Genomic DNA, 26,123 nt, shown 5'->3' with positions numbered 1-26,123 from the left:
AAGGAGTGATCTGAAAGTTTACGGTTATAGTCCAGTGTTTTCTGCACAAGTGTGATTTCCTTTGGACTCCAACCTGCCTGAGGGGAGAGGGGGAGTGTAACCATGAGATCTGGCCACATAATACACGTTGTGAAACCTAGTGAAAGTCTTCAGTTTATCTCTCCCAGATAAAGATCCTTATCTCTAAATGTCTAACTAGATTCAGGTCCCTAATCCAATAATCTCCACTAGTTACAGGAAGGCTTTACTGAAAGTTGTCAACCTGGCTCAGTCGGTAGCACTCTTGCCCTCAAGTCAGAAGGTTGAGGGTTCAAGCCCCATGTCAGAGCTTTGAGCTCATAGGCTGACAGTGCTGGGGAGTGCTGAATTGTCAAAGATGTCACCTTGGAGCCAGCTCAACACCAAGGAGACTCCGCTTACCTCCCACCCCCCCAAGGAGATGAGTCACTAGTTGATCAACTATTGGACGATGGCCTTTGTTCAGTCCAAGATGTCCACAGAGCAGCCAGATACCCCCAGCTCTACACAGGCATAATTGAGATTAAGTTAGTATTTTATTGCCTCTTTAACTGTAAGCATTTATTTCTGATATTACAGTGTTCCCTTTATTGCTGTTTGTTTTTGTGCTGAATGGCACCATAATCTTGTCCATATCAGAACAAGACAAACTGCCTTAAATCAGTACTAATGATAATTGTTTGTTTATTTATTGGTCTGTTTATTTATTATTATTTTACAGAGTATTTATAGCATCGAAGTCTGATACCTCTTCATAAGGAATTGCTGACACTGTGTTTGTAGGCAATTGCAGCAATCAATTTGTACTCAACAAAGTCCCATGAAGAGCCATAAACATCACATAACATAACATGTAGGAGTAGGCCCTTCGAGCCTGCCCCACCTTTCAATCACGGCTGATCTTTTAATCTAACTCCAGCTAATGACCAATGAGTGAATAACCAATTTTATCTGGAGGATTGTTGGTCAGGACATTGGGAAAAACTGCCTTCTCTTTTCCAATAGTGTCATCAGAGTCTTTAATGCGAGCCTGAATGGGCAGATGGTTTAAAGTCTTATTCAAAGGATGGCTTCCCCAACAATGCAGTGCTCTATTCCCCCCTTCCCTCCCAGTGTTCCAACTGAGCAATCGTCTATACTATTCAAGCTTCAAGAAGGGAGTTTCTCTCTCCTGGTGTCCTGGCCAACAATCCGCCAAGGGAAACTCACTTCATGGCAGTTTGTCGGGCTTTGCTACGTGCAAATTGTCTGCTGCGTTCTCCTACAAAGTATACAGTCACAGCACTTTACAGTGAATCCTGTGAAGCGCTTTGAGATATCTGGACAATATGATAAGGCGCTATATCAAATGCAAGGATTATTATTATACAATACATATATAGGGCTTGAAGTCAGAATCATCTGACCCAGAGGCGAGAGCGTGACTGACTTGAACCAGGCTAGCACTAGGTTTACGTTGCGATTTGGATATTCAAAGGTGACAGAAAATAGAACATGAGTGAAATACTAAACCAAAGGAAAAGATAACTTAATGGATAAGGGCACTGTTTGGAGTGCTTCAATTGTCCTCAGTACTCGCTAGTTTAAGAAAGGGAAAATCTACTTAGTTTCCTCTTCAGTTATAGGTGGAAGATGTATGTATTTGTGGTGGAATTAGTTGGGTATCTGAATCATGCGGAAACCCATCACCATGCTTAAGATGTCTGAGATTTCCATTGTCTGTACATTTTCTTTTGGATTATTTTAGGATTTTAGTGTTTATGGTTTGGGGCGAAGAATTTCACATTCCAGCCCACCTGACCTGCCCTTTAATTCTTTTTGTGGTCATCCTTAACTGGTGCTCTCTTGTCACTGGTTCACCGGTGGAAATATCCTGTAGGTATATTGCCTTGCGTGTCTGCAGCCTGTGTGTGTGTATATAGAGCATGGTAGCTGAGCTTTCAGCGTGCTTGCCTTAGAAGCGAGAGGGCCCAGGTTTGATTCTCGGGCAGGGTGAAACTTTCGGCAAGTTTCCTTATTCCATACGCCTCTGTTTATCCAGCAGTATGTAGGAATCCAATTGTTAGTCGATTGGCAGATCGCTTTTCGGGGCCAATAATTCCTCAAAACAAAATTTCGGTCACTCAATTCACGCTTGTTGGTTGGACACTGCTGTGCTCAATTGGCTGCCGCATTTCACCCAAAAAATACATAAATGAAACCACTTCACAAAATATTCTGTGAATGCCTTGAGGAGTCTATAATAAATGCAAGGATAATTATTATTATACAGCACATAATTAAGATAATGCTTTATTGCTCCTTTATCTGCTGCCCAAGCATTATTGTTGTTTGCCAATCTCTGGAACTCCGTCCCGCTATGTCTCCATCTCTCCTCCTCTCTATCCATGTTTAAATATCATCTTAAAAACCTACCTCTTCTACCACACCTATAGGCATCAATGATTGATCTCCCTCCCTTACGACTCCCATCATTGTGATGTGCTCCGAGACATGGTACCATGTGAAGGAATCTATATACAATGCAGGCTGTAGGTGTCAGCCTGGCTCAATTGGTAGCACCTTCATCTCTGTGACAGCAGATTGTGAGTTCAAGCCCCATGTTGCGACTTTGTCTCGGCTGACACTCTATTGCAGTGCTGGGGGAAACAGAAAACTGAGAAGTGTGATAAGGTGCCATATCAAACGCAAGGTTGTTGGGAACAGGATGACTTAAGTGGTAGTGACCAGTTAAGCCAGTGTCGAGTTATCAGGAGTTTCCTGTATAAGGTGCCATGTCAAACCTTAGGATTGTTATAGTTCTATCCGTGGTTCGGGCGAGACAGCGCGAGGAAAAGTCTCAGTGAGGAAAAAGACTTGATCATTTTTTTGCTTCAATATATTTTATTTCTTTCAGTTCACGTCACACACAAAATGGTAAAAACATTAATGGCTGAATGTGCCAGTGGGTGGTGGGGTGGGGGGTGGGGGTTGGGCAGGAGAGGAGACTTTTTTTTCTGTCACCAAACAAGGAACAAATCACTTCACTCATAGTTCATATTCTTCTGTTTATCCCACTAAGTGTGTTCAGCTCAAACAATTTCCATTTTACAGCTTTTTACTGTTGGAAATGAATTCTCGATCCAATTTCTAGAGAGAAAGAGGAGGGAGAGAGCGAATTGGGGGTGGGGAGGGAGAGAGAGAGAGAGAGAGACTGAGAGAAGAGATTAGGGAGAGGAGAGGCAGAGAGACGGGGAGAAGATTTTGGGAGGGGGAGAGAAAGAGAGCGAGAGGGAGGGAGGGAGAGACACAGAAAGGAGTTTGGTGGGGAGAGGCAGAGAGAAAGAAAGAGATGGAGGGGTTACACGCTCAAACTCATGCTTGCTTCATTGAAAAGTCCGGCAATGCTTTTAAAAAAAAAGAAAATCTCAAAAAGCACACAGGATATCACACAACAGGGTCCTTGCCCAATTCTGGGGATCGGCCCAGGGCAGATACTGACCCTGTCTCCGTTTAAGAAATTCCTGCCCCAGGGATGGACCCGAGTCCCATTTACATCTCTAGCTAATGCTAAGCCCCAATGGGTAGTGTGGTCCAAGCTGGACAAGCAGAGGGGAAAGCCTTGCCAGACAGTGCTCTCAACGGCAAGCTCTGCGGTTTCAGCTGTTCAGACTCCAGCAGTCCCCCAAGCCTTGGCTCTTGCCAACCTGTGTCTAATACTTTCCGGAATTAGGTAAGTAGGAAGTGTCCCTTCAGAGACTTCTGAGCCTCATTCATGCCTCTCACCAACGCTTACCACCAGGGGGCAAGTCTTGACGACGCACCCCTCTCCCCCGGCTTTTTGGAGTTGAGCAGCGGCGGAAACCTCCCTGACCAGCCAACAGTTCAGTTAAACTTCTTTATTCTCCTCCCCCATCATTCCCCCATGTTGCTCAGAGCAGACACATCACCAGAGTGGGCTTGGCCTTGTCACCTCTTTCCCCATTTTTGGATCACACCTTAAGACCTTCCTCTTTGACTGTGCCGACAGTCACTTCTCCCAGGCTCGGAATGGGGCTCCGCCACTGTTAGCCACTCCTAGACACTACCCTGCGTGATATATATATATATATATAAATGCAAGTTGTTGTTGTAAACACACCCAATGATTCCGCCTGTACAGTCATGTTGGGACAGAGCACTTCATATCTCCACATAGCTCATAGGAACAACCGTTTACCACTTAAGAAAACCAACTTCCCACCACCACCACCCCCCATCCCATCCCATCCGCCAAATTGTGGCCCTTTCATTCTCACAGTCATACACACTTTGTAGATTCTCATAAGATTTATTCCAATGTGCAACATGGGTTGGCCTTTGGACACCACCATCTCCCACTCCCCCCCCCCACCCTCTCCTATCACCAATCTCCTCTGCATCCAATCCCTCCTGAAGGCACCCATTTCAAGCCAACTACCAACACCCACCCCAATCTGGTGCACCTCCCGAGTAGTTAGAGTGAGTTTTGCCAGGGTGTGTGGTGCGGAGCTGGGGCAGAGGCAAAGATGCTTTGAGAATTGCCTGTTCTTTTCATGGCAGCAATTTCAGTGCTTGTGAAGGGATAACAGGATTATATCCAATGTAGGATGGGCTCGAGGCTGGACGTTCCTGAATCAGGGACCTCTCGCACAGATTGATGCCACCGTGGGTATGGGCTGTATATTTTGTGCCAGAAACATGACAGCCAATTGCACACAGGAGTGTCCCACAAACAGTCATGAATATTTTTTGAAGGAAAATAATTTTCCTCCAATTGATTAACAACTAGGGTTCTTACTTACAGCTAAGTAGATAATTATTTGGGGAGGACAAGTTTGCAGTGCTATGGGGAGAGGGCGGGGAGTGGGATTGACTTGGATAGCTCTTTTCAAAGAGCCGGAGCAGACACGATGGACCGAGTGGCCTCCTTCTATGCTGTATAATTCTATAGGTAAACAGAGGAATGTGCATTGAGACACAGTGATGTTAGTTACTAAGCAATTTGGACATGACTGAAAAGCTTCATCTCAGAAACCCAACCACTTTCCAAAATGTTGGATTTTTATTTTTTTGTGTTTATATCTGGACAAAATTCGTTAATACTGTGCACAATACAATACTGCTTTCTATTAGAAACTCTTAACAGATGCATTTAGTGCAAGAAGAAAAACTAACTTCCTGTTGCGTATAGACTCTAAAGCTCTCTCTGACGCCCCACTCCATTCAATGCTGAACTTGAAGCCAGCACACACATCTTCCTCCCGTCCGCTGACTGAATCCTTAAGACACCAAATAGAAGCATCCCTTCTATTTGGTATCGCTCTTTACAGACATTGTGTCTGGGTACAGCATTGTCACTGATACAGTATAGTCACTGAGTTTGGTATAAAGTAGTTTAAAGTCGTAGCAATTGGCTGCTGCGTTTGCTCACAAATATAAAGTCAATTCACTTTACAGTCTATTCTGTGAAGAATATAGAATTCTGTGAATTCCTTGTAATTGATATAGAATTCTGTGAATTCTACATCAAATGCAAGGATTATTATTAATACTCTGGGATAATAATAATTAATAATAATAATCCTTGCGTTTGATATAGTGTTTAACACGTTGTTGAGACATACAGAATGTATTGTAAAGTGGATTGACTGTATTTTGTGCGCGAAGCACAGGCAAGGCAGTCAATTGCAGTGTCCCACAAACATAGATTGAGTGAACAAACTATTTTTAATTTATTTTGAAGGGATTATTACTCCCAGCTAAGGAAGGTAAGGTGTAAGGAATGGTGCACTGGTTGATCTGGGTGTGAAGAGGAGAGGCTTACTCTGGGTGTACTCTGAATCATGGACTTGTCGACACCAGATGCAGTATGACAGCTAAAGTAGTTGAGTACTACTTTAGTTCTAGATACAGTACAGTTAATAATTATCCTTGCATTTGATATAGCGCCTTATCATATCTACGAGACATCTCAAAGCACTTCACAGAATATAGCGTAAAGTATATTTGTGGGGAAAACGCAGCAGCCAATTGCGCACAGCAGTGTCCCACACAGTTGTGGATTGAGTGACGATTATTACCCCCGGGAAAGTGATCCGACAATCGAATAACAACCGGGTTCCTACTTACTGCTAGGTAAACAGAGGCGTGTGGAGTAAGGAAACTTGCTTAATGTTTCACCCTGCCTAGGATTCAAATCCTTTCGCTTGCGAGGCAAGTGTGCTAACCAATACACTGCAGGACTCCACACTTAGTAGTTGCAGCCGCTAAGCACAGTCCAGTTAGTCTCCCAGGATGTCGTCTAGACAATGTCTTGGGCTCCGGTCTGGTTTGGACACTATCTTCATGTACAGTCGTGGGGCAGGAGTCTGCATGATGGCAAGAGAAATGCAGGGTCACTACAGTGTGCAGTGATTCAGTGGCTTTACACTACACTGAGCCACAATCCTGCAATTCAATGGCCAACACACACAAGCCACAGTCAGTCAGATATGAGTGTCTAATATGCAAATGTGTGAATCACAGATTGGCTCAAATTTCTTGTCTGAATTTGTACGTCTCCCTTTGATTTTACCCCATTCCCCACTCCACAAACCCACCCGTCTCTCCTCTCCGAGCGGGCTGACTCTGGCTATTTGCTACCAGCACAGATTGAACCTAGGGGCCTTCCCCACTTGTGTCAGTTTCACCCCAGCCACAGCTTCACCAATATTCACCATCACAGCAATCTACTAACAGTTCAGTGGTCAGAGCATTCGTCTCACAAGCAAGAGACCTGGGTTTGATTCCCGGCAGGGGGAAACGTTGGGCAAGTTTCCTTACTCCACAACGCCTGATATCTCTAAAAAAAANCCGCAATAATTGGTCGCTTCAATCCATGACTCTTCATGGGACAACACTGTGCGCAATTGGCTGCCACATTTTGCTTACAAATATACAGTCAATTCACTTTACAGTCTATTCTGCAAAGGATTATTATTAATACTCTGGGATAATAATAATAATAAATAATAATAATCCTTGCATTTGATATAGTGCTTACCACGTCGATGAGACATACAGAATGTATTGTAAAGTGAATTGACTGTATTTTGTGGGCGAAATGCAGGCAGCCAATTGTAGTGTCCCACAAACGTGGATTGAGTGACCAAACTATCTATTTATTCATTTATTTATGTTGGAGGGATTATTATTACTCCCAGCTAAGGAAGATAAGGTGTAAGGAACGGTGCACTGGCTGATCTGGGTGTGAGAGGAGGGGGTTACTCTGAATCAGGGATTTGACTGCACCAGATGCAATATGACAGCTAAAATCCTAATAAACAGAATTAGGGGGCTATAATACAACAAGCTATTTCGCTGTGGTTTCTCAGGAAATAAGATACTAAATAACAAACTTTGGTTCATGTGTTGGGCATTTTCTCTAACGGACTGTGATAATAATAATCCTTGCATTTGATGTAGCTCTATTTGTTGAGAAATCTCGAAGCACTTCACAGAATATATTGTAAAGTTGATTTGGTGGGCGAAATGCAGCAGTCAATTGTGCACAGCAGTGTCTCACAGACAGTCATGGATTGGGTGACCACATTTTAAAAAAGCGATCATTACCCCCAGAAAATGATCTGCCAGACGACTGACATCCGAATTCCTGCTAGGTAAACTGAGGTGGAGTAAGAAAGCTTGCCAAAGACTTCACCCTGCCCCGGAATTGAACCCGGGTCCTCTCGCTTTTGAGGCGAATTGCTAACCACTATGCTACGGGATTCCACATTATGCTTCTGCCTCCCGTTGTATCCGCTGGATAAACCAACTAATAGGATAAGCAACCTGTTCCCTGTTCTCAGTCGTCGCTTGTCGCTCTCACTCACTCCTTCCCTCGCTCACTCACTCACACCTGTACATATAACATGGGCCGTACTTTGGCTCTAAGCAGTGATTTGCACAATTTTTTCAAAAAAAGAAAGCTGGTTTTAATTTATAAATGATCATTTAATTTATTACACAGCAGTCGAACCACATAGCTCAAAGACCTCCCAGTCTTACAACCAATGCAAAATCACAGCAATGCTCTGATCATTTCAATGTACGCCACGGGAATCCTGTACTGGACACCTGTGATCAACCGGGTGTTTACAGCTGGAGCAGATTTTGTGTGTGTGTATCCATCATCCTGCTCACCAACACACTCTCTATTTTGGTGCAAAGTGGCTACTATGTAACAATAATATTCTGTTTTGATAGTGTTACAAGTACAGTATTGATAACTTCCTCTATCCTTCACTCTTCCCCGCACTCTGACTGTCCTCCCTTTCTCTCACAAACACCGCCTCGCATCCCCATATATATATATATATACACATATATATATACACATACACACACACACACACACAGAGTCTTGCATTTCTTTCACATACACAGACTGTCTTAACATCTCTCTTGCTCATACACACACACACTCTCATATCTCTCACACATGCACATACACACATCTTTCTCACATCTTCCATACACACACACATCCACAGCCTCACATTTCACACACACAACAACTGTGCATCTTTCCCGCGCTCTCTCTCTTACAAAACAATTGGGCTATAATCTTGGATTTTAGTTAAATTAATTTGATTTCTACATTAATGAAAGGCAATGACAGAGGAGGAGATGGACAGAAACAGGAAAGGAGTGGGGGGTTTGGGGAGGAGAAGGAACGATAGGGAACAACATTGAAATAAAATGCTCAACGCAAGAAAAGGAAAGTGAACTTTGCGACGGGCATTTTTTTTTACTGTGAGAGTACAAATGAAGAAGGAAATGGGGGTGGGGGAGTGACTGCTGGCATTTCTGGAGGCGTTGACCGGACTGCCAATCAAGAGTCAGAGGGCGATTCGAAACACGGATGGGAGGTGGCGATGGGATACCGAAATTTGAAAGCGTTCCGATCATTAACTCGTACATTGTGTGCTGGAAGCACTCAGCTGTAAAGAAGCACCAGACCTCTCGTTACGTGCTGTTAATCCCCCTCACTCTCCCCCACCCCCACCCACGAAATCTCCCTCTTGGTTTTGTTCCCCATCCCCTTCCCCTCACTCTGTTAAATGTTTCAGAATTATCCCATTGACTCCCATCTCCCTCCAGGATTATGCCTCTTCGCCAAGAGAGGGAGCACTCAATCTTTGGGGTGGGGTGGGGGAGAGCAGGCAGGGGATGGGGTGGGGATGGGGTAATTCCCACCCACCCACGGGCTCAGAATGCTAACACTGGAATACACTGGTAAAAAGGCAAGGAGGGGGGAGCGATGTGGTGGGGGGGGGGGGGGGGGAGTGGTGATTGGGCTGGGAGAGGAAAGTGAGACACTGAATGACTCCAAAGATCACCATTCAGCGAGATGTTAATTCCAATGCTCAGAACGAACACATCTGGTGTTTTTGACAATTAAGCGTAACATTAAAAGCTGTCCCACTAAAAATTATTTAATTTTTTTGCCTGCCGCCCATTTAAACTGCCCCGCAAAATGGATCGGACGCTGATTATTTTGTTCGTGTAAGGATTCCATCGCACGTTGCTGATGAGCTGTCGCCTTGAACGGCAGCCACTGACATTTTGAGTGGTGGCGTCTTTGGCATTCGGGGAAGCGTCTAGGAGTCGGGTTTTTTTTTGTATTCGTTTTGACAGTGTGCTCACCGGGGCTCAGCACTCAGCCACTCCGTACACTGCGGTCCCCAGTCCTCATCCGCCGAGCCACAATCACCTCCTTGGACACACTTTTGCAGTTACTGGCCAGTCCCAGCCAACACATCGAGTTGATAAAGCAGGTGGTGATGTTGAAACGCCAGCCGTATTCGCTGGTGGAGTAGTCGTACGGGAAGGTGTGGTGGTAATTGTGGAATCCTTCCCCTGTAAACGACGACAACCCGGTTATCCACACTGAGAGAACAAGCAACCCACGCTTGCTTCATTACTCCGAAAACGCTCTGGCTCTCACCTCCTGTGTTAATAATAATCCTTGCATTTGATGTAGTGCCTTATCAAGTCGTCACGACGTCTCAAAAGTGCTTCACAGTAAAAACCCGCATAAGTCTGATCTGTATAAATCGTCTAAACACCTGCGCCTGCCTAAGTCCTGTTCAAGAGTTTCTATTTTACGCAGGTTTGACATAACTCATACTTTGCATAAGTCATTAAATGTATGGTCCAACTGATACGACTTATGTGAGGTTTACTGTACTGTAAAGTGAATTGACTGTATTTTGTGAGTGAAAAGCGGCAGCCAGTTGCACACAGCAATGTTCCACAAACAGCCATGGAGTGTGTGGCACATGCGGAAACCGATCACCGTGCTTAAGAGTATCCAAAGCTGAGAATTCCATGCATCCCACCTACACCTGGAAATTCCAGAGACATTTATTGGAATGGAATGTGCCATCTCTCCCTGGAGGGACACATCCTTCTTACCTAATTCCAGAAAGTATTAGGCTCAGATTGGCCAGAGCCAAGGCTTGGGCCCCCTAGAGTGCGCATTGGGGTAATTGCTGGAGTCTGACCAGCCAATACCACATAGGTTGTTACGTACCCAATAATCATAATCCAAATGGCATCTAAATTAACGTTTCACTTAAAATAAGTATTATGATCATGACAATAGCAAGTTATGTGGTTGATCAAAAACAAATTATCTGGAAATTAATGTAACGGTCACAGGAAATGTAGTTGTTTCCGATTTTACTTGTGTTTAACAGTGGAACCAATTTGCGGGCTGTGCATACCATCTGCAAACACTTGGATGGAGAGAATTACTGGTGTTCTTAAACATGTAACTAACTAATCATCGAAAAGCCTATAGATGATTCAGTGATCTTTCTCACTGTTGTTAGTTACAGTTAAGGACTCATGTAATTTCCTCTGTATACATAATAACCTGCAAACTAAACACTGTGAGTACAATGGGGTCACTGGGAAGCAATCCCTTAAATGGATGAAAATCTGCACACAATAAAAATCCTGGCGAGGATAGAGTCCATTAGGATACTCTATGTAAAGGAGGTCAACAGACCTACCTCTTTTGACTGCGCTTTCAATTATCTTTCCTCTCCCCAACTCCCATCACCAGTTCAGATGCCAAGCCATTACCTTGCGACGTTCTCCCGACATGAAAGGCGTATATAAATGTCAATTTTCACCCATAATACAGTCACACCACTTTCCAGTATATCCCGTGAAGCACTTGGAGACATCTTTGACGATGTCATAAGGCAAATACCAAATGCAAGGATTATAATTTATTGTTTGTATTGTATTTGCAGGCCTGGGTTTTTGAGAGTGAAGGACGGCTCCTCCGAGAATCTAACATACCCCTAGCACTGCATTGTCGTGTCAGCTTAGACTACCTGAGGCTTGTCTGATCAAGGGGCAGAGGTAAACACAGCAAAAGATTTTAACCACAAAGAATAATCACACATTATCGTTTGGGAGAAGGAGATTAAAGTGTAGGTGCTAACGCGACATGCTCGCTCACCTATTGCCCCAAAGGCGACAAATCGGTTCTCCCGGGGGTTGATGAACTTGTCGTAGGGCCTGTTGCCGAACATGTGGGCGGCACTGTTCACCAGCCAGGTCGCATTCAGTACCAGGGTGTACCGCAGGATAGAGGCAATGAAGTAGGCATTCCAGGCCGACTCACCCCAGAAGTACCAGGGGATCAATGTGGGAACCAGGAAACACATGACCACCACAGAGGGCTTGTAGTACCTGAGAGAGTAAGAGAGAGAGAAAAAGAGAGAGAGGAACACAAAGAAAAGAACGATTAGTATTACATTCTTTGGAGCTGAGAAAGCTGATCTGACCAAGGTGTTTTATTATAAAATAATGCCGGGATATAGACAAGCGATACACGTAGTGCTTCCTAATCTGAATTGGTTCTCGCTTGATCGTCCATCAATCCACCCTCTAACACAAGAGGTAACTGGACAGGTTTGGCTGAAGAAGGCCCTTCAGTCCATTTAATAATAATAACAATAATAATAATCCTTGCAGTTGATAAAGTGCCTTCTCACATCGTTGAGACGTCTCAATGCGCTTCACAGAAAATACTGTGAAGTGAATTGATTGTATATTTTGTGGGAGAAACACAAGAGGCCAATTGTGCACAGCAGTGTCCCACAAACAGTTGTGGAATAACGAAGGACTTCAATATTTGTATAAGATCCTATTTATAGTCAGCCTTTTCTGATGCTCGTATACTGTGTCAGGGGGATGTTGGCAGACACTGGCAAATCATTTTTATCTGCACCTTACAGTGTAATGTGCAGTTATGATCATATCTGGAACCAGGTTAAGGAGCTCAGACCCAAGGATGAGTGAGTGCTTGCTTGAGCCAGTCTAAAGATAATAAGATTAAAAGGTGATCTCATTAACGTATTCCAGACCTGAAGGTAATAGATCGAGTTGGGTTGCGCTAATAGGTTTGATGTAAGATCCGCCAGTCGACTAACAATTGGGTTCCTACTTACTGTTACGTAAACAGAGGCATGTGGAGTAAGGAAACATAAGCAAGCCTAATGTTGGAGTAAGCCTAATGCTTTGCCCCCTCACCCAGGTCCTCTCATTTACGAGACCACTACGCTACAGGATTCCATAGACACGGTGGGAGAGAGAGACATATCCTGTGCGATTTCTGACCTGATATTAATTGGTGAGGTGGGACTGAGTACAGCCAGTTTTACTGGGCCAAACTGTGCAATACTTAGCCTGCAAATATTTAGTGGGACAGAATAGAGAGTGCCAACCTGTGCTACCCTTGACCTGGGAGTCCTTGTGTTAAGTAGTGTCAAAATAGCTTTACTTTGCATTGAAGATGTGCTATCCTTGACCTGTGTGTGTATTTTGTGGAATAGTGTAAAAAGCACTTTACAATGCATGTAACAGGTACAACCTTGACCTGGGAGTGTTTGATGGGCCAGAGCTTTTTATGTGAACCTCTCAACTGCTGTATTTGAGCCAGGAACACTTTATCTCAAATTTGCTGAGTGAATTTTGCATTACATTTAACTCTTGCCATCCTGACTTGGGAACACTCAGTTGGGCAATGCACAAGGGACTGCTCAATTGGGCATCTAAACAACACTGTGATTTCTTGATGCTAACACAGGGGTTCATAGGAACCCTTTCTGCTTTAAACCTCTGTGTTAGCATCAGGAGGCCTTTCAACCCCTCGAGCCTGTTCTATTAGATCATGTCTGATCTGTAGCTCAACTCCATTTACTCTGCTTTGCCCCATATCCTTTGATCCCCTTACATAACAAAAATCTATCCACCTCAGTCTTGAAAATTTGAATGGATCCAGCATCCACAGCCTTTTGGGGGTGTGAGTTCCAAATTTCCAATACTCTTTGTGTGAAAAAATGCTTCCTGATTTCAGTATGTGAGCATCCCTCACTTACTTCAATGAATGAATGAAAGAATCACCCAAGACTATTAAAGGAACTTGTCTGAGTAGCCAGACATTTATGATGCAAGGAAATTCCTTGCTCCCACTCCACAAGGGATCACTGGTTGTGCAGGAGTTATTGACAGAATTAAAGAGACAGGAGGACAACATTTTGGCCAAATAGGTCTAATTTGGACCGTGAGATTTGAAAGATCTTAGCCTTTTGGAAAGCTCTTAAATTCAGCCTTAATACACAGCGTTAATATACAACCAATTCACTTTACAATCTATTCTGTGAAGCGTTTTGAGTCCAATGTGATAAAGCTATGTATCAAAGGCAAGGATTATTCTTCATTACTATTATTATTAACTTGAAAGGGAGTTTCTTAAAAAGGAAACCAGACTAAAAAACTTTTTGAAGATTTCTGCCCGATCTTGAATTTCAAGACCACAGTGTTGTGGCTAAGAGCAGGTGACTTTAATCACCTACATCTCGCACGCAGATTTTCGTTTCCCTGATGTTCTGAGATTGGAATGGCCTCGCAAGCGGCATGGGAGCTTCTAGCCCCGTTCCTACCTCCGGCTCCGATTCCCCCCCTCCCTCCCCTCCTCCATACCAACTCTCGAGGAAGCAAATCCAAGTTCAGATCCACCCTCCGGGTCGTTCCCACCCCCACCACGCTCTGCAGCTCGTCTCGGACACTGACACATTCAAATCGGCACCAACATTTGGCAAATTCATGAACCTTTGGCCGATGACAGACAGACTTCACTGTAACACAGGCCTGTGTGTCTCTGTAGACTGAGTTTACCAATGAGTCAGGCTGGGCTGTGCTGTCATCAGCAGTGCCCTGGAATATAGCGGACCCGCCTGGTTCAAGAACCGGACTGGAGGGCTGGCTAGATTATGACATTCCAAATGTGCCAACTTGGAGCCAGTTCAGCTCCTAGGAAACCCTGCTTACCTCCCCACCTCCACCCCGTCACCACCCCCAGGAGGATAGTAGTTTACCATGAGAGTCAGAGGTCAAGTTGCTGTTTTCATCGCTGAAAGACAAGACAAGGGGAGCAGACAGGCACTAACTTTTTTTGAAACATGATGACCGGATCGGCTTTCAGATCCCTCAGGTCCAGTTTTCGGCCCTTCTCGATCACATCTGGGTGCTTGCGGACCATGAGCCATCCCACATGAGAGAAGAAAAACCCACGAGAGGCGTTATGAGGGTCGGCGTCTGTCTCGGAGAACTTGTGATGGACCCTGTGGTCCCGGGCCCATTCGAAAATATGATTCTGAAAGGACAGATACCAAGAGGGTTAGCACGGTCTTGCTTCTCCCTCCCTCTGTGACCTGCTAGCTCCATACTGGCCTGTCCACTACTTCCACTCTGGCCTGCTCCACGTCCCACCCCCAGCCCAGACCACCCCACCAACAGCAATCGGGCCTTTAGCCTTTCTGCTCCCACCCTCTTGAATTCCATCCCACAGACACTTTGCCTCGCCCCCTCCCTTCCCTCCTTCAAGGGCCGTCTCTTTGACCTCTTCGAACGGGCCGTGGGGCACACTCCCACCCCCACCATCTCTGCCCTCCTGATGCTAACTCCCAGCTCAGGTACAAATTTTTGACTGTCCTGTGTCTTGGGACATCAAAGGCATTACTCAATGTAGTTTGTTGTTGTAGGAGCGAGGCTTTTGGGCAAAACCGTGTACACTGATCAGTCGCTTGTCATTTCAATGAACTACCTTCGCCCCCACCCCCCCCACACACATACCCTATATCTTCCCATTGCTCTGTGCACCACCCCCTTGCTCTATGCATCATTGAGACACTCTTGACACACATGTATTCAATGCTCCAAGCATTACATGGACACGTGTTGATCAGGGAAGCTTTACTGTGGGGGAACCAGAGGCCTGTAAATCCACATGGTTACAGCCTTAAGACCGATGCCTTAAAATGTAACGCTGTGCAGAAGTTTGGAAAATGCTTAACTCCTTAAATCTTAATTTGGGAGCTGGTTTTCATGCAATATTTTGAAAACCAACAGAAGCTTTGAAGCTTATCGAACACAAAAGATTTTGACACTCAAAAAATCCAAATCCAGGTCAAGTAAAGACATGCATGCTGTGGCGGGTCTAAATGACATAGAATTACACAGAGCACAACCACCAGGAAACAGCTGAGCTAATCCTTTACAATCAATATGAGCCCCCGCCCAAATTTATCCTCGCTCCCACAGCTCCTCAGTCCCGTCTCCCTCTCTTTGGCTCTTAAGTACTTTCTCTTTCAACCGCAGCTTCCGGCAGAGAGTGCTATTTTCCCACCAACCTCCGCCTAGAGGTTCCACCCAGTACAGCTGTGTGCAATTGGCTGCCGCCTTTCTCCCACAAAATAACAGTCAATCCACATTACTATATATTCTGTAAAGAGTTTTGGGATGCCTCAATGATGTGACAAAGGTGCTATATCAAATACAAAGATTATTATTGTTATTATCAAAGGCACACAGAATGCACAAAGAGGCACTGAGCTAAAATGTGCATTAATTAGTGGGGATGGAAGAGTGACTGGCATTTGGGGAAATGAAAATATCATTTTGGTACATTTCTGATATTGAGGATTAAGTCCTGATGTGTGGCATGAACCCACAACCTTCTGAGTCAGAGGCAAGAGTGCTACCACTGCACCAGGCTGACCCTGACCCAGGAATGGTGGATCCAAATCTGCAGATCTGTTTGTGTTATTACGATTTCTGGTTTGTGAGTATATGATTGTCGAGCTCTATAAATGCAACATCTAAGGAAAGCAACGAGACGGAAAGAGAGAGACCAAAAGAGCAAATAATTAACTGCAGAATAAAATATGTCATTACGGTCACAGTCACGGAGCCTTGATATCCTTTGAATCCTGATCTTATGTGAGCGCAAGTTAATTGCATGGCAGCATCGCACGTAGAACGATAAAGCTACACAAAACCATAACTACTGAGAGCAGCTCCCACACATCTGAAATCACTCCTGATCTGTTATTCTGTGCAGACACACAAGAAATTATTGTCCCTTATTTTATAAACGCAGGGAAACCGCATTTGAGATTGTAATGTGATTATACACAAATACTTAAATTAATATGTTAATAGGATGAGGCTAGCTTTAGAGATGAAAGCTTAAGAGTTATTGTGGAGAGGTAATGAATGTTGATGTGTTTTTGGGAAGCTAATCACTTTGATGTGCTTTGAGCCATTATCTTGTTTGAAAGGCCCTACATAAAACCAATTTGTTATGGGGGAGGTGAAATCTAGAGATTTTCAAAATTGAGAAGTTTTGATAATAATCCTTACATTCGATATTGCAACTTATCACGTCCTCGAGACGTCTAAGTCCTTCACAGGATTTACTGTAAAGGGTAGCGACTGTGTATTTGCACACAGCAATTTCCCTCAAATGGCCACGTATTCAGTGGGCGATTATTATCTGGAGGGCTGTTGACTAGGACACTAGGAGAAACTCCCTTTTCTTGTCGAATAGTGCCACGGGATCCTAACGTCCACCCGAACAGGCAGACAAGACCTCAATTAAACATCTCATCTGAAGGAATACTCCTGTGATAATGCAGCACTCCCTCAGCATTGCATTGGAGCATCAGCCTAGACTGTGAGCTAGATATTGGGCCCGAAACCACAACCTTTCAACTCAGGAGAGTGCTACCAACTGAGCCGGGCTGACATCTGTTCTTCTGCCATAATATCAGAAAAGCAAGTACAAGTGTGTTTACCGCTAAGACTGGGTGGAATTGTAAAACCTCAGGGTCCTCGCCCACTAAGAAATGGGTCTGCAATTTTCTGTTCAATTGGGACTCACTGACCAGAGAATGGTCACTGTGATCTCAGATGATTTGAACCTTGATACTGTAATTGGCAGAACATTTTGACCTCTTGAACCTTAAAATTCATAGATAAAATTAGGCAACACATTCCCTATCTCCACAAGGATACAATGTCTTGCACATCTCTTTCAGTGGGTGCTGTATGTGGTGATAATTGTTTACAAACCCAACTTCCTCACAAAGACTGAGTTAGCAAAACTGCAAACGGGAATCCAAGATTAAATCTCTCAACTCTGTACTGACTTAGCTGGTGTCAGTCAGGGCAGTAATGGAGGTGAAATGTGGCTTTGGAAGATAACAATCAGCCAGGATTACTTCTGTCCAGCAATATGTGTGGACATCAGAGGTCTGAAATACCACCGAGTCTTAACCTACAATTCCAATTTGTCTTAAAGAGCTGTGAAAAACTCTTCAATTCAGTCTTAATTTGGATCCCGTAGTGTAATGATTTGCACGCTCGCCTCCCAAGTGAATGGACCCAGGTTCCATTCCCGAGTGGGGAGCAACCTCAGGCAAGTTTCCTTACTCCACACATCTGTTTACCTAGCAGCAAGTAGGAACCCAGTAGTTAAGTTGATTGGCGGATCGCTTTCCAGGGGTTATAATCACTCAATCCATGACTGTGTGTGGGACATTGCTGTGCGCAATTGGCTGCCATATTTCACCCACAAAATACAGTCACTCCACTTTACAGTATATTCTGTGAGGTGCTTTGGGACGTCTCAACAATATATTAAGGTACTATATCAAACGCAAGGTTTATTCTTATTACTAATTTGGAAGCTAGCTATTTTCAAGAACTGCACCAAGCTGGCTTCCAAAAGCAAGACTGGATTGAAGAAATTGGCACAGTTCTTTTAAGATAAAAGGGAATGTACAGGCCAAGGCTCGGTGTAATTTCAGGCTCACATAGAGATTGCTACTTGTATAAGGTCCTGGCAAACATTATGTGATATCTCCTTGAGAAGGATGGGGCGGGTGAGGGGGTGGGGGGACAAGTCCAAACAACGTGGAGCTTCCCTCACGGTTAACTTAACTCATACTCTACCTCGGCCAAATTCACCCTGAAAACTGCCACAAATTGGCTGATCGTCTCTCATTGCTGTTCATGGGATGTTGTTGGCCACAAACCAAATCCGTCTCCAAAACAACATTCACTTCGTTTCCGAGTGATCTTGTGCTGTAGAGCACTTTGAGATGTTTCTTTTACGTTGAAGTTACAATCTCCTGACCTTAATGCGATGCAGTCAAGGGCACTTGCTCAGTGACAATTGGAGCATGGGAACAGGTCAGGAGTAGAAGGGGCAGGTTGGAGAAACTGTAGATTGGTTAGACCACTCGCCTCGGGAGGAAGAGGACCTGTGTTGTATTCCGGGGGGGATATCATTCCGAGACTGAAGGTCGTGAACTCAGTCTAGACTGACTCCAATGCAGTGTTTTCGGGGGGGGGGGGGGGGAGGGGACCTCCATTGTCGGAGGTACCGTCCCTCACCTCTGACAATGGGCAAGATGTTAAACCCTGCACCCTGTTCCCATCGTTGGGTCTCCTGGTCACAATCCCACAGAGAACAAGTTGGTCTTGGCTGTGCGCAAATTGACTGTCACGTTCGCCTAAAAAATACACAGTTGCTCCACTTCACTGTGAATCCCGTGAAGTGCTTTGAGACATCGTCTGGACGGGAAAGGCATTAGGACCCAATTAAGGATTTTTTCAGTTATTAATTAATACCTTGTATTTTACACCAACCATAAATTGTATCTAATATAGCTCGTATCAGGTCGGGAGACGGAGAATGAGGGCTGGACCCAAGGAGCTGGACAATGAGGGTTTTGCACCCGAGCTGCGGATTGGGATCAGAGAGGGGTGGAGGGAGAGGATGGTGGGGGGGCACGGTGGAGGAGGGAAGATGACTGAGTGAAGGCACGGTTGAAAAGAAAGGTCTTGAGACGGCCACTGAAAGAGAGGCAAGGGAGGGGTGAGGCGGAATAGCTCCGCGATGGGGAGTTCCACAGGGAGCTTGAGACACTTGTTATGTTTTTCTCTCTGCCCCTCCAGCCCCCTCTCTGCCTCTGAATAATAAAGCAACGCCACACGTCAGTACATTGGTTTGGCATTAGGAGTCGCAGTTTTAAAAAAAAACATATTAAGGGAGAGAAAGAGGACAATGAGGTAGGTTTCTGCTTGAGAGATCACTGCATTGAGCTGCATCCTGTTGCACCATTCCCCCCCCCCCACCACCAGAATAACATTCCCAGTCAAATTCCCTCCTCTCCCCTCCCTTACCTGAAAAGCCATGGAATTGGCAACAGCCAGGAACACACGAAGGGGCAGAGTGGCTCGATAAGACCTGTGACTCCACAGTCTGTGAGCTCCAGCAGTCACTCCCAGGGCACTCAGAAAGAAATAGACAGTGGCTGCAACACACACAAAGGTTACATTATATCTCAGATCCCAGTGCAATTCTCATTTCTAATCCCCACACCCCCCACCACACACCCCAACAAACACAAGCACAAATGTGTGTCAGATCTAACAGAAGCTGTGGACCCACCCAAAAAAATCACCGGCTTCTAGTTTTTCTGGGTTGCAGATTTTCTCTCTCTTTTTTTTAAAAAAAAACAAGATTGAAATGACATGATATGTAAATTTCAAAGAAGGCGTTGATACAGTGACTCGTTTCGATACAGTATTTCGCACCAAAAGAGAGCAAATCCATGGCCTTCGCTCGAGCACAGGAATTGACAGGGGAAGGAAGAGCTGTGTTGTTTTTTTTGCAGCATTATATTAAAATAAATCAAATTATTCACATATATATATATAGATATAGATGTAGGATTGCAGATTTAAAGGGTTTTCAAACCCCAGATCTGTACATTGTATATAAAGATATTTATTTCCCTTTGCAGGTAGATTTTCTTCCTTTCCCACTTAAAACAAAACAAATGCAAGAAAAGAGCTTTATTATAGAGACTATGATACATAAATATAAACACGTATGTACTATGCATATACAAAGAAAAAAAATCGTGTACGTGTATAGTGCATAAATATTTATCTTTGTACACTGTGGCCATCTATAAATATTTTAAGTGTTGATACACACCCACACGATTGTATGTGCGTGTGTCCAAATAATGGGACTGCATTTATTTATGTGGACATGGAAGAGAGGGAGAGAGAGAATGGGAGAGGGAGGGAGAGAGGGGGAGAAAGAGGGAGGGAGGGAGGGAGGGAGGGGGAGAAAGAGAGAGAGGGGGAAAGGGAGGGAGAGAGGGAGAGAAAGAGGGAGGAAGGGAGAGATGGGGAGAAAGAGAGAGGAAAGGAGAGATGGGGAGAAAGAGGGAGGGAGGGAGAGGGGGGAGAAAGAGGGAGGGAGGGAGAGGGGGGAGAAAGAGAAGGTGAAAGGGAGGGAGAGAGGGAAAAGAGGGAGAGAGGGGGAGAAAGAAGGAGAGAGGGAGAAAGAGGAAGGGAGGGAGAGAGAGAGGGTGAAAGGGAGGGAGAGAGGGAAAAGAGGGAGAAAGAGGGAGGGAGAGAGGGAGGGATGGGGAGAAAGAGGGAGAGATGGGGAGAAAGAGGGAGAGATGGGGAGAAAGACGGAGAGATGGGGAGAAAGACGGAGAGATGGGGAGAAAGAGGGAAGGGGAGAAAGAGAGATGGGGAGAAAGAGGGAGAGATGGGGAGAAAGAGGGAGAGATGGGGAGAAAGAGGGAGAGATGGGGAGAAAGAGGGAGAGATGGGGAGAAAGAGGAAGGGAGAGAGAGTGAGAAAGAGGAGAGAAAAAGAAAGGAAGGAAGGAAGGAAGGAGGAGAGGGGGAAGGGAAGGGAGGGAACGTAAAAAAAATAAAATAACAATAATAATAATAATAATAATAATAAAGCAAAGAAAAAAAAACCCCAAAGAGAGCTCACCCCAGAGCAGGGTCGGGAGGCTGGCGAAAGGCACGAGGAAAACGGCGTAGGCGGCGGACAGATGGAGCAGACTCATCATGACGATGTTCCTCCACACGAGCCTCATGGGGGGCTTGGCGCCCTGCTTCTCCCTGTAGGTGCTGTCGAAGATATCATCCACCGGGGGCCGGTCGTCCACGAAGTCGTCGGGGGGTTGGGGTTGGGGTTGGTCGACGGCGGCGGTGGCAGTGGCGGCAGCGGCGGCGGCGACGACGACGGCGGCGGAGCTCCGCGAGGTCGCGCCGTCGGACAGGGCAGCGGCCGCAGCGCTCATGTTGCTGCCTCTCTGGTCGATGCGTCTCTGTCACTTCACACGCGTGTTCCCTTTCTCCTCACGGTCTCTCTCCACTGGAGGAGGAGGGGAGGGAGGGAGGGAGGGTTCGGGGTGGAGGGTTCGGGGTGGGGGGGGGGCGGCTTGTTGGTGGTGGTGGAGGAAATAAAAGAGAGAGAGAGAGTGCAAGGTTTTTTTTTCTCTTCTCTCCCCCCTCTCTTCTCTTTTTCTTTCTCTCTCCCCCCCCTCCTCTCTTTCTCTTTCTCTCCCCCCTCTCTCCTCTCTTTCTTTCTCTCCCCCCTCCTCTCTTTCTCTTCTCTTTCTTTCTCTCCCCTCCTCTCTCTTCTCTTTCTTTCTCTCCCCCCTCCTCTCTTTCTCTTTCTCTCTCTCCCCCCCCTCTCTCTTCTCTTTCTCTTTCTTTCTCTCTCCCCCCCTTCTCTCTCTTTTTCTTTCTTTCTTTCTATCTCTCTTTCTCTCTCTCTGCAGCAATCACATCAATAATTCCCCCCCCCCGCCAAAAAAAAACTCCCTCCCTCCCTTTTTTTTAAAAAAAAAGCAAAGAAAAACCAATGCAGTAACACACACACACACACACACAAAAAAAAATATCCCGACAGTTGCACTGCTGGAAAGGAAAATTACTGCTGCAGCAAATGCACTGAGAGCAATGGCACCTCCTGATGCAATGCAAAAAAAAACACAACAACTAACTGCTGTGTTCAGTGAAATCTCTCTCTCTCTGTGTGTGTGTGTTTTTCTGTCTCTCCCTTTTTCTCTCTTTTTCTCTTTACCCCCCCACACCACCACCACCCCCTTCCTTCCCTCTCTCTCTCTCTTCTCTCTCTCTCTTCCCCCTCTGATGTCGGTGATGATCAATAAAACGACCTGGTGATATTTTTCGGAAGACAGACATCGCCTCAGTCATTGGTCTGGCTCAGCTTGGTACCACCACACCCCAGCACGGATTGGCTCCACTTTGGTGGCATGTTAACGCTTCTTACACACACACACACACATCACATCACACATCACACACATTTCTGGCTCTCTCTTTCTTTCCCTTCCATGCAATTTCTTTCTGAAATGCAGTCCATGTTGGCCGAGGTTTTTTTTTTTTTTGGTCCGCGCCGTCCGCCCGTAACACTCGCAGTCGAAACGTATCTGCCGAGTTGCAAACTTAAAGAGCGCGAGGCTGGGTGCCATACGCCGCCGTGTTTCATCCACCCCCCCCACCACCACCACCACCACCACCACCACCACCCGCGCGCTAAACGTGCCGTCGATTTACTTTTAACAGTATGTTCCGCGAAGCGCTGCGAGATGTCTTGGAGACGCGATAAGGCGCTTTATCAAATGCAAGGATTATTATTATTGATTTTTGAATTCATTGTGTGCTGTCTATATTTTGTATTTGTGCATTCGTGTATTTATTTTTTTTGTTTTATCCCTATTTCGGAAGAAAAATTAAAGGGTTGTGGGGGGGGGGGGGTTTAACCTTTACAATGTATTGCAATTTTAAAAGGTTGTCATCTCCCATCCGCCCCCACCCAACCCCAACCCTGTTTTGTTTTGCAATCGTTTTGCAAGAGAAAGAAGCTAGTGGTGTGTTTCTCCCGACTCATTTTTTTTTTGTTGGTGACGTAACTGCAATTCCCAGGCTGAAGCAAACATCACCTGAGGTTGCGAGTCATTGTCCTACAGTAACCTAACCACAACCAATATAGGTCATTGTCTCAACACTTTATACTAATAATCCTGGCATTTGATACAGCGTCTTATCACGTCTTTATATTCTTCTTATAACACTATATATATATATGTGCGTGTATTCATATTTTTAAAAGAACGATGGGGTCCTGGGAAGCCACTTTAACGCAACACTGAAGGGTGGGTAAGGGTTAACTGAATTTAAACATGTTTGTTTTTAAATAATTTTATTTTTTTTTAAAAAATAAAAAAATTTAAGTTACACACTTCTGCTCCCCCACAGAAAATTTATCATACCTCACCCTTGCAATCAAGCCCATTCTCAACCCTGGGAGGTGAAAGAATTATTCTTTCCCCTCTCCGATCCCAAAAAGTAATTTTTTTGTTTGTTGAAATCTGTAACATTTTTTTGTCTGACATCTGAACTATTATAGAGTACTAGCCAGACACAAACTTGCCTCAGTGTTCAGGCACTTGCACTCCCAGGATTGATAGATTCACCCCCATTTCTCTCTTTTAACTAACGGCAAGTTACTTTATATAAGTATATAATTTAATACATAATAATTTGGTCACTCAATCCACGACTGTTTGTGGGACACTGCTGTGCGCAATTGGCTGCCGCGTTTCGCCCACAAAATATACAGTCAATCCGCTTTATGTTATATGCTGTGAATTCTCAATGATGTGATAAGGCTCAATATCAAAAATGCAAAGTTTATACTTTATATTGTAGGAACCTATAATCGCAAAGGGCGTGTTTCATACCATGTAGCGGTCATTAAGAGTAAAATAGTCAAGGAGGATAATTGTAGCGATTAATGCTTTTTTTGTTAATTATAAAAAAAAGTTTTGACTGCTGGTAGAAATTAGTGAGTTGTCATTTTATCAGTGAGCAACAATCTCAGTGAGATATTTAAATTAAAAAATGAATCATTACATTTTTGTACACTGTAGTTCACGATCAAACGGGCAGATAAAGCAACCTCTGGAAAACCCTGTCTCCCTGGATTAGAATAACCTTAGTTCATTTGCTTCGTCTCTGAGGTTTTAAGTTGCATTTGTTAACAACCAGGAAAAGAGGAGGAAGAAAGAGTGAGTGTGTGTATGTGAGTGAGAGAGAGAGAGAGAAAGAAGGGGGGATGTAATCAATGCAGTGTCATTTATTTTGTTCCTTCCATGAAAAGGCATATTGTGCTCTTTGCATTTTGTGCATTCTCGTCGCTGGCTTAAAGCCCAATTCAGCCTGACCGGCAGTAACCCCTTTTTCCTAACCTTACATCATGTCTAGGGCGGGACATCCTGTCGAGGAGAGCTCTTCCATATCACCTCATTTCGATCCACTTAAACAAACCCTTTTTTGGTGAGGTTTGAAATAGTTTACTTCCATGCACCTTCTAGGCATAAATCAAATCAAACCCGAGCTCCTAGGATTTAAATGAATATGTGCCTCTCCACCCCCCCCACACCTCTTCCACTCTCTGTTGTCTACTTTCGTTCCACTTGATTTTTTTTCCTTTCCATGTTTTCAAGACTTGCTGTTCATGCAACTTGAGCTGCCTCTGGCTATCTCCTGATTCTGAGTAATTAACAGGAACCAGACTTCCACTCCTTGCTGTTCAAACTGTTCATTATTGTTTTGAAGAGGTTTATGGGGCCGTAAGATGTCACCTAGAAAAATATAGAGCCATACAATTGTGCTATAATGTTGGATTGATATATGGAGTGCGGTCCCGTAGCATAGTGGTTAGTGCACTCGCCTCGCAAGCGAGAGGACTCGGGTTCGATTCCCGAGAGGAGCGAAACCTTAGGCAAGTTTCCTTATTCCACACGCCTCTGTTTACCTCGCAGTAAGTAGGAACACGGTTGTTAGTCAATTGGCGGATTGCTTTCTGGGGGATAATAATCCCTCCACAAAAACAATTGTTCCCACTTTACGGTATATTCTGTGAAGCGCTTTGACGTGATAAGGAGCTGTATCAAATGCAAGGATTATTATTACTATCATTATATGTATATATTATTTGCAATTTGTTTTGCAGCTGGTTATTATTTGCAATTCTTTGTGTTGAAAGAAATCAGCTTTACGAAAACCACACATAGCCCCCCTATTACTACTTGGACTTGAACTCAGTATCTGCCGAGACTGGTGGGCACGCAGGTGCCAGATGCTTGGGCAAAATACCTGCTTATTTCTCTCCTGACAATTTGTCCTTTGCCGGGTTCTTGCCTGCCCTTGCCACTCCTTTGCCGCACCGTTGCCTGCCTCTTTATTGACTGTATCATGCCAGTGTTTGCTCTGCCAATTGCGCTCTCCAATCAAAATGTTTGCGGTTTTGATACAGACACCCAGTTAACATTCTGTCAATCAGCTTGCTTCCTCTTGTTATTTGCATCTTTCCACGCTCCAGCATTTATCCCAAGTCCTTCTGACAATTGCTAGGGTCACCCTTCAGTTCCGCTATCTGTCCACAATCTCTACCAGACTGATAATCTTTCACTTGGTCAGAATTGGATAAGCTGAACCTAACAGGATGAGTTCTTTTGTAAACGCTCTGAGATGCTACCTGTGCGAGGGGCGCTATATAAATGCAAGTTGTTGTTGCTTTGTTTCTGATGAAAGTTTATTATAATAATCCTTGCATTTGATATGGCTGCCTTGCATGCGGGGCGGACATCTCAAAGCGCTGCACAGGATTTACTGTAAAGTAAATCTGGCTGTATATTTTTGTAGGTGAATCCAGAAGCCAATTGAAGGACTTATTTTATCTGGGGAATTGTTGGCCAGGACACGGGAGAAACTCCCTTCTCTTTTTGAGTAGTGTCATGGAATCTTTAAAGTCCACCTGAACAGGACATCAGTTTA

The 26,123-nt window shown here is 44.7% G+C and overlaps 1 protein-coding gene across 1 annotated transcript; it reads right to left on the bottom strand.

Moving 5' to 3' along the window:
* Nucleotides 1–7,989: 7,989 nt before the first annotated feature.
* On the bottom strand, nt 7,990–21,652 carry LOC103182461 (acyl-CoA desaturase). The gene is made up of 5 exons (XM_007899495.2): nt 21,241–21,652; nt 19,615–19,745; nt 14,532–14,737; nt 11,537–11,769; nt 7,990–9,918 (listed from the first exon to the last, which is right to left on the bottom strand). Exons 1-5 carry the CDS (start codon nt 21,551–21,553, stop codon nt 9,719–9,721), a joined length of 1,083 nt encoding a protein of 360 aa, XP_007897686.2. The 5' UTR covers nt 21,554–21,652; the 3' UTR covers nt 7,990–9,718.
* Nucleotides 21,653–26,123: the final 4,471 nt, after the last annotated feature.

The sequence above is a fragment of the Callorhinchus milii genome, unplaced genomic scaffold, assembly GCF_018977255.1.
Source record: "Callorhinchus milii isolate IMCB2004 unplaced genomic scaffold, IMCB_Cmil_1.0 Scaffold7, whole genome shotgun sequence".
Taxonomy (NCBI): Eukaryota; Metazoa; Chordata; class Chondrichthyes; order Chimaeriformes; family Callorhinchidae; genus Callorhinchus; species Callorhinchus milii.
This window is presented reverse-complemented; position numbering and strand designations above follow the sequence as displayed.

Coding starts and splice junctions, on each gene's coding strand:
- LOC103182461 (XM_007899495.2), bottom strand. CDS start 21,553: ATGAGCGCTGCGGCCGCTGCCCTGTCCGACGGCGCGACCTCGCGGAGC. Junction 14,738..19,614: donor CCAATTCCATGGCTTTTCAG/GTAAGGGAGGGG, acceptor CTGTCCTTTCAG/AATCATATTTTCGAATGGGC. Junction 9,919..11,536: donor TGTCGCCTTTGGGGCAATAG/GTGAGCGAGCAT, acceptor CGTCGTTTACAG/GGGAAGGATTCCACAATTAC.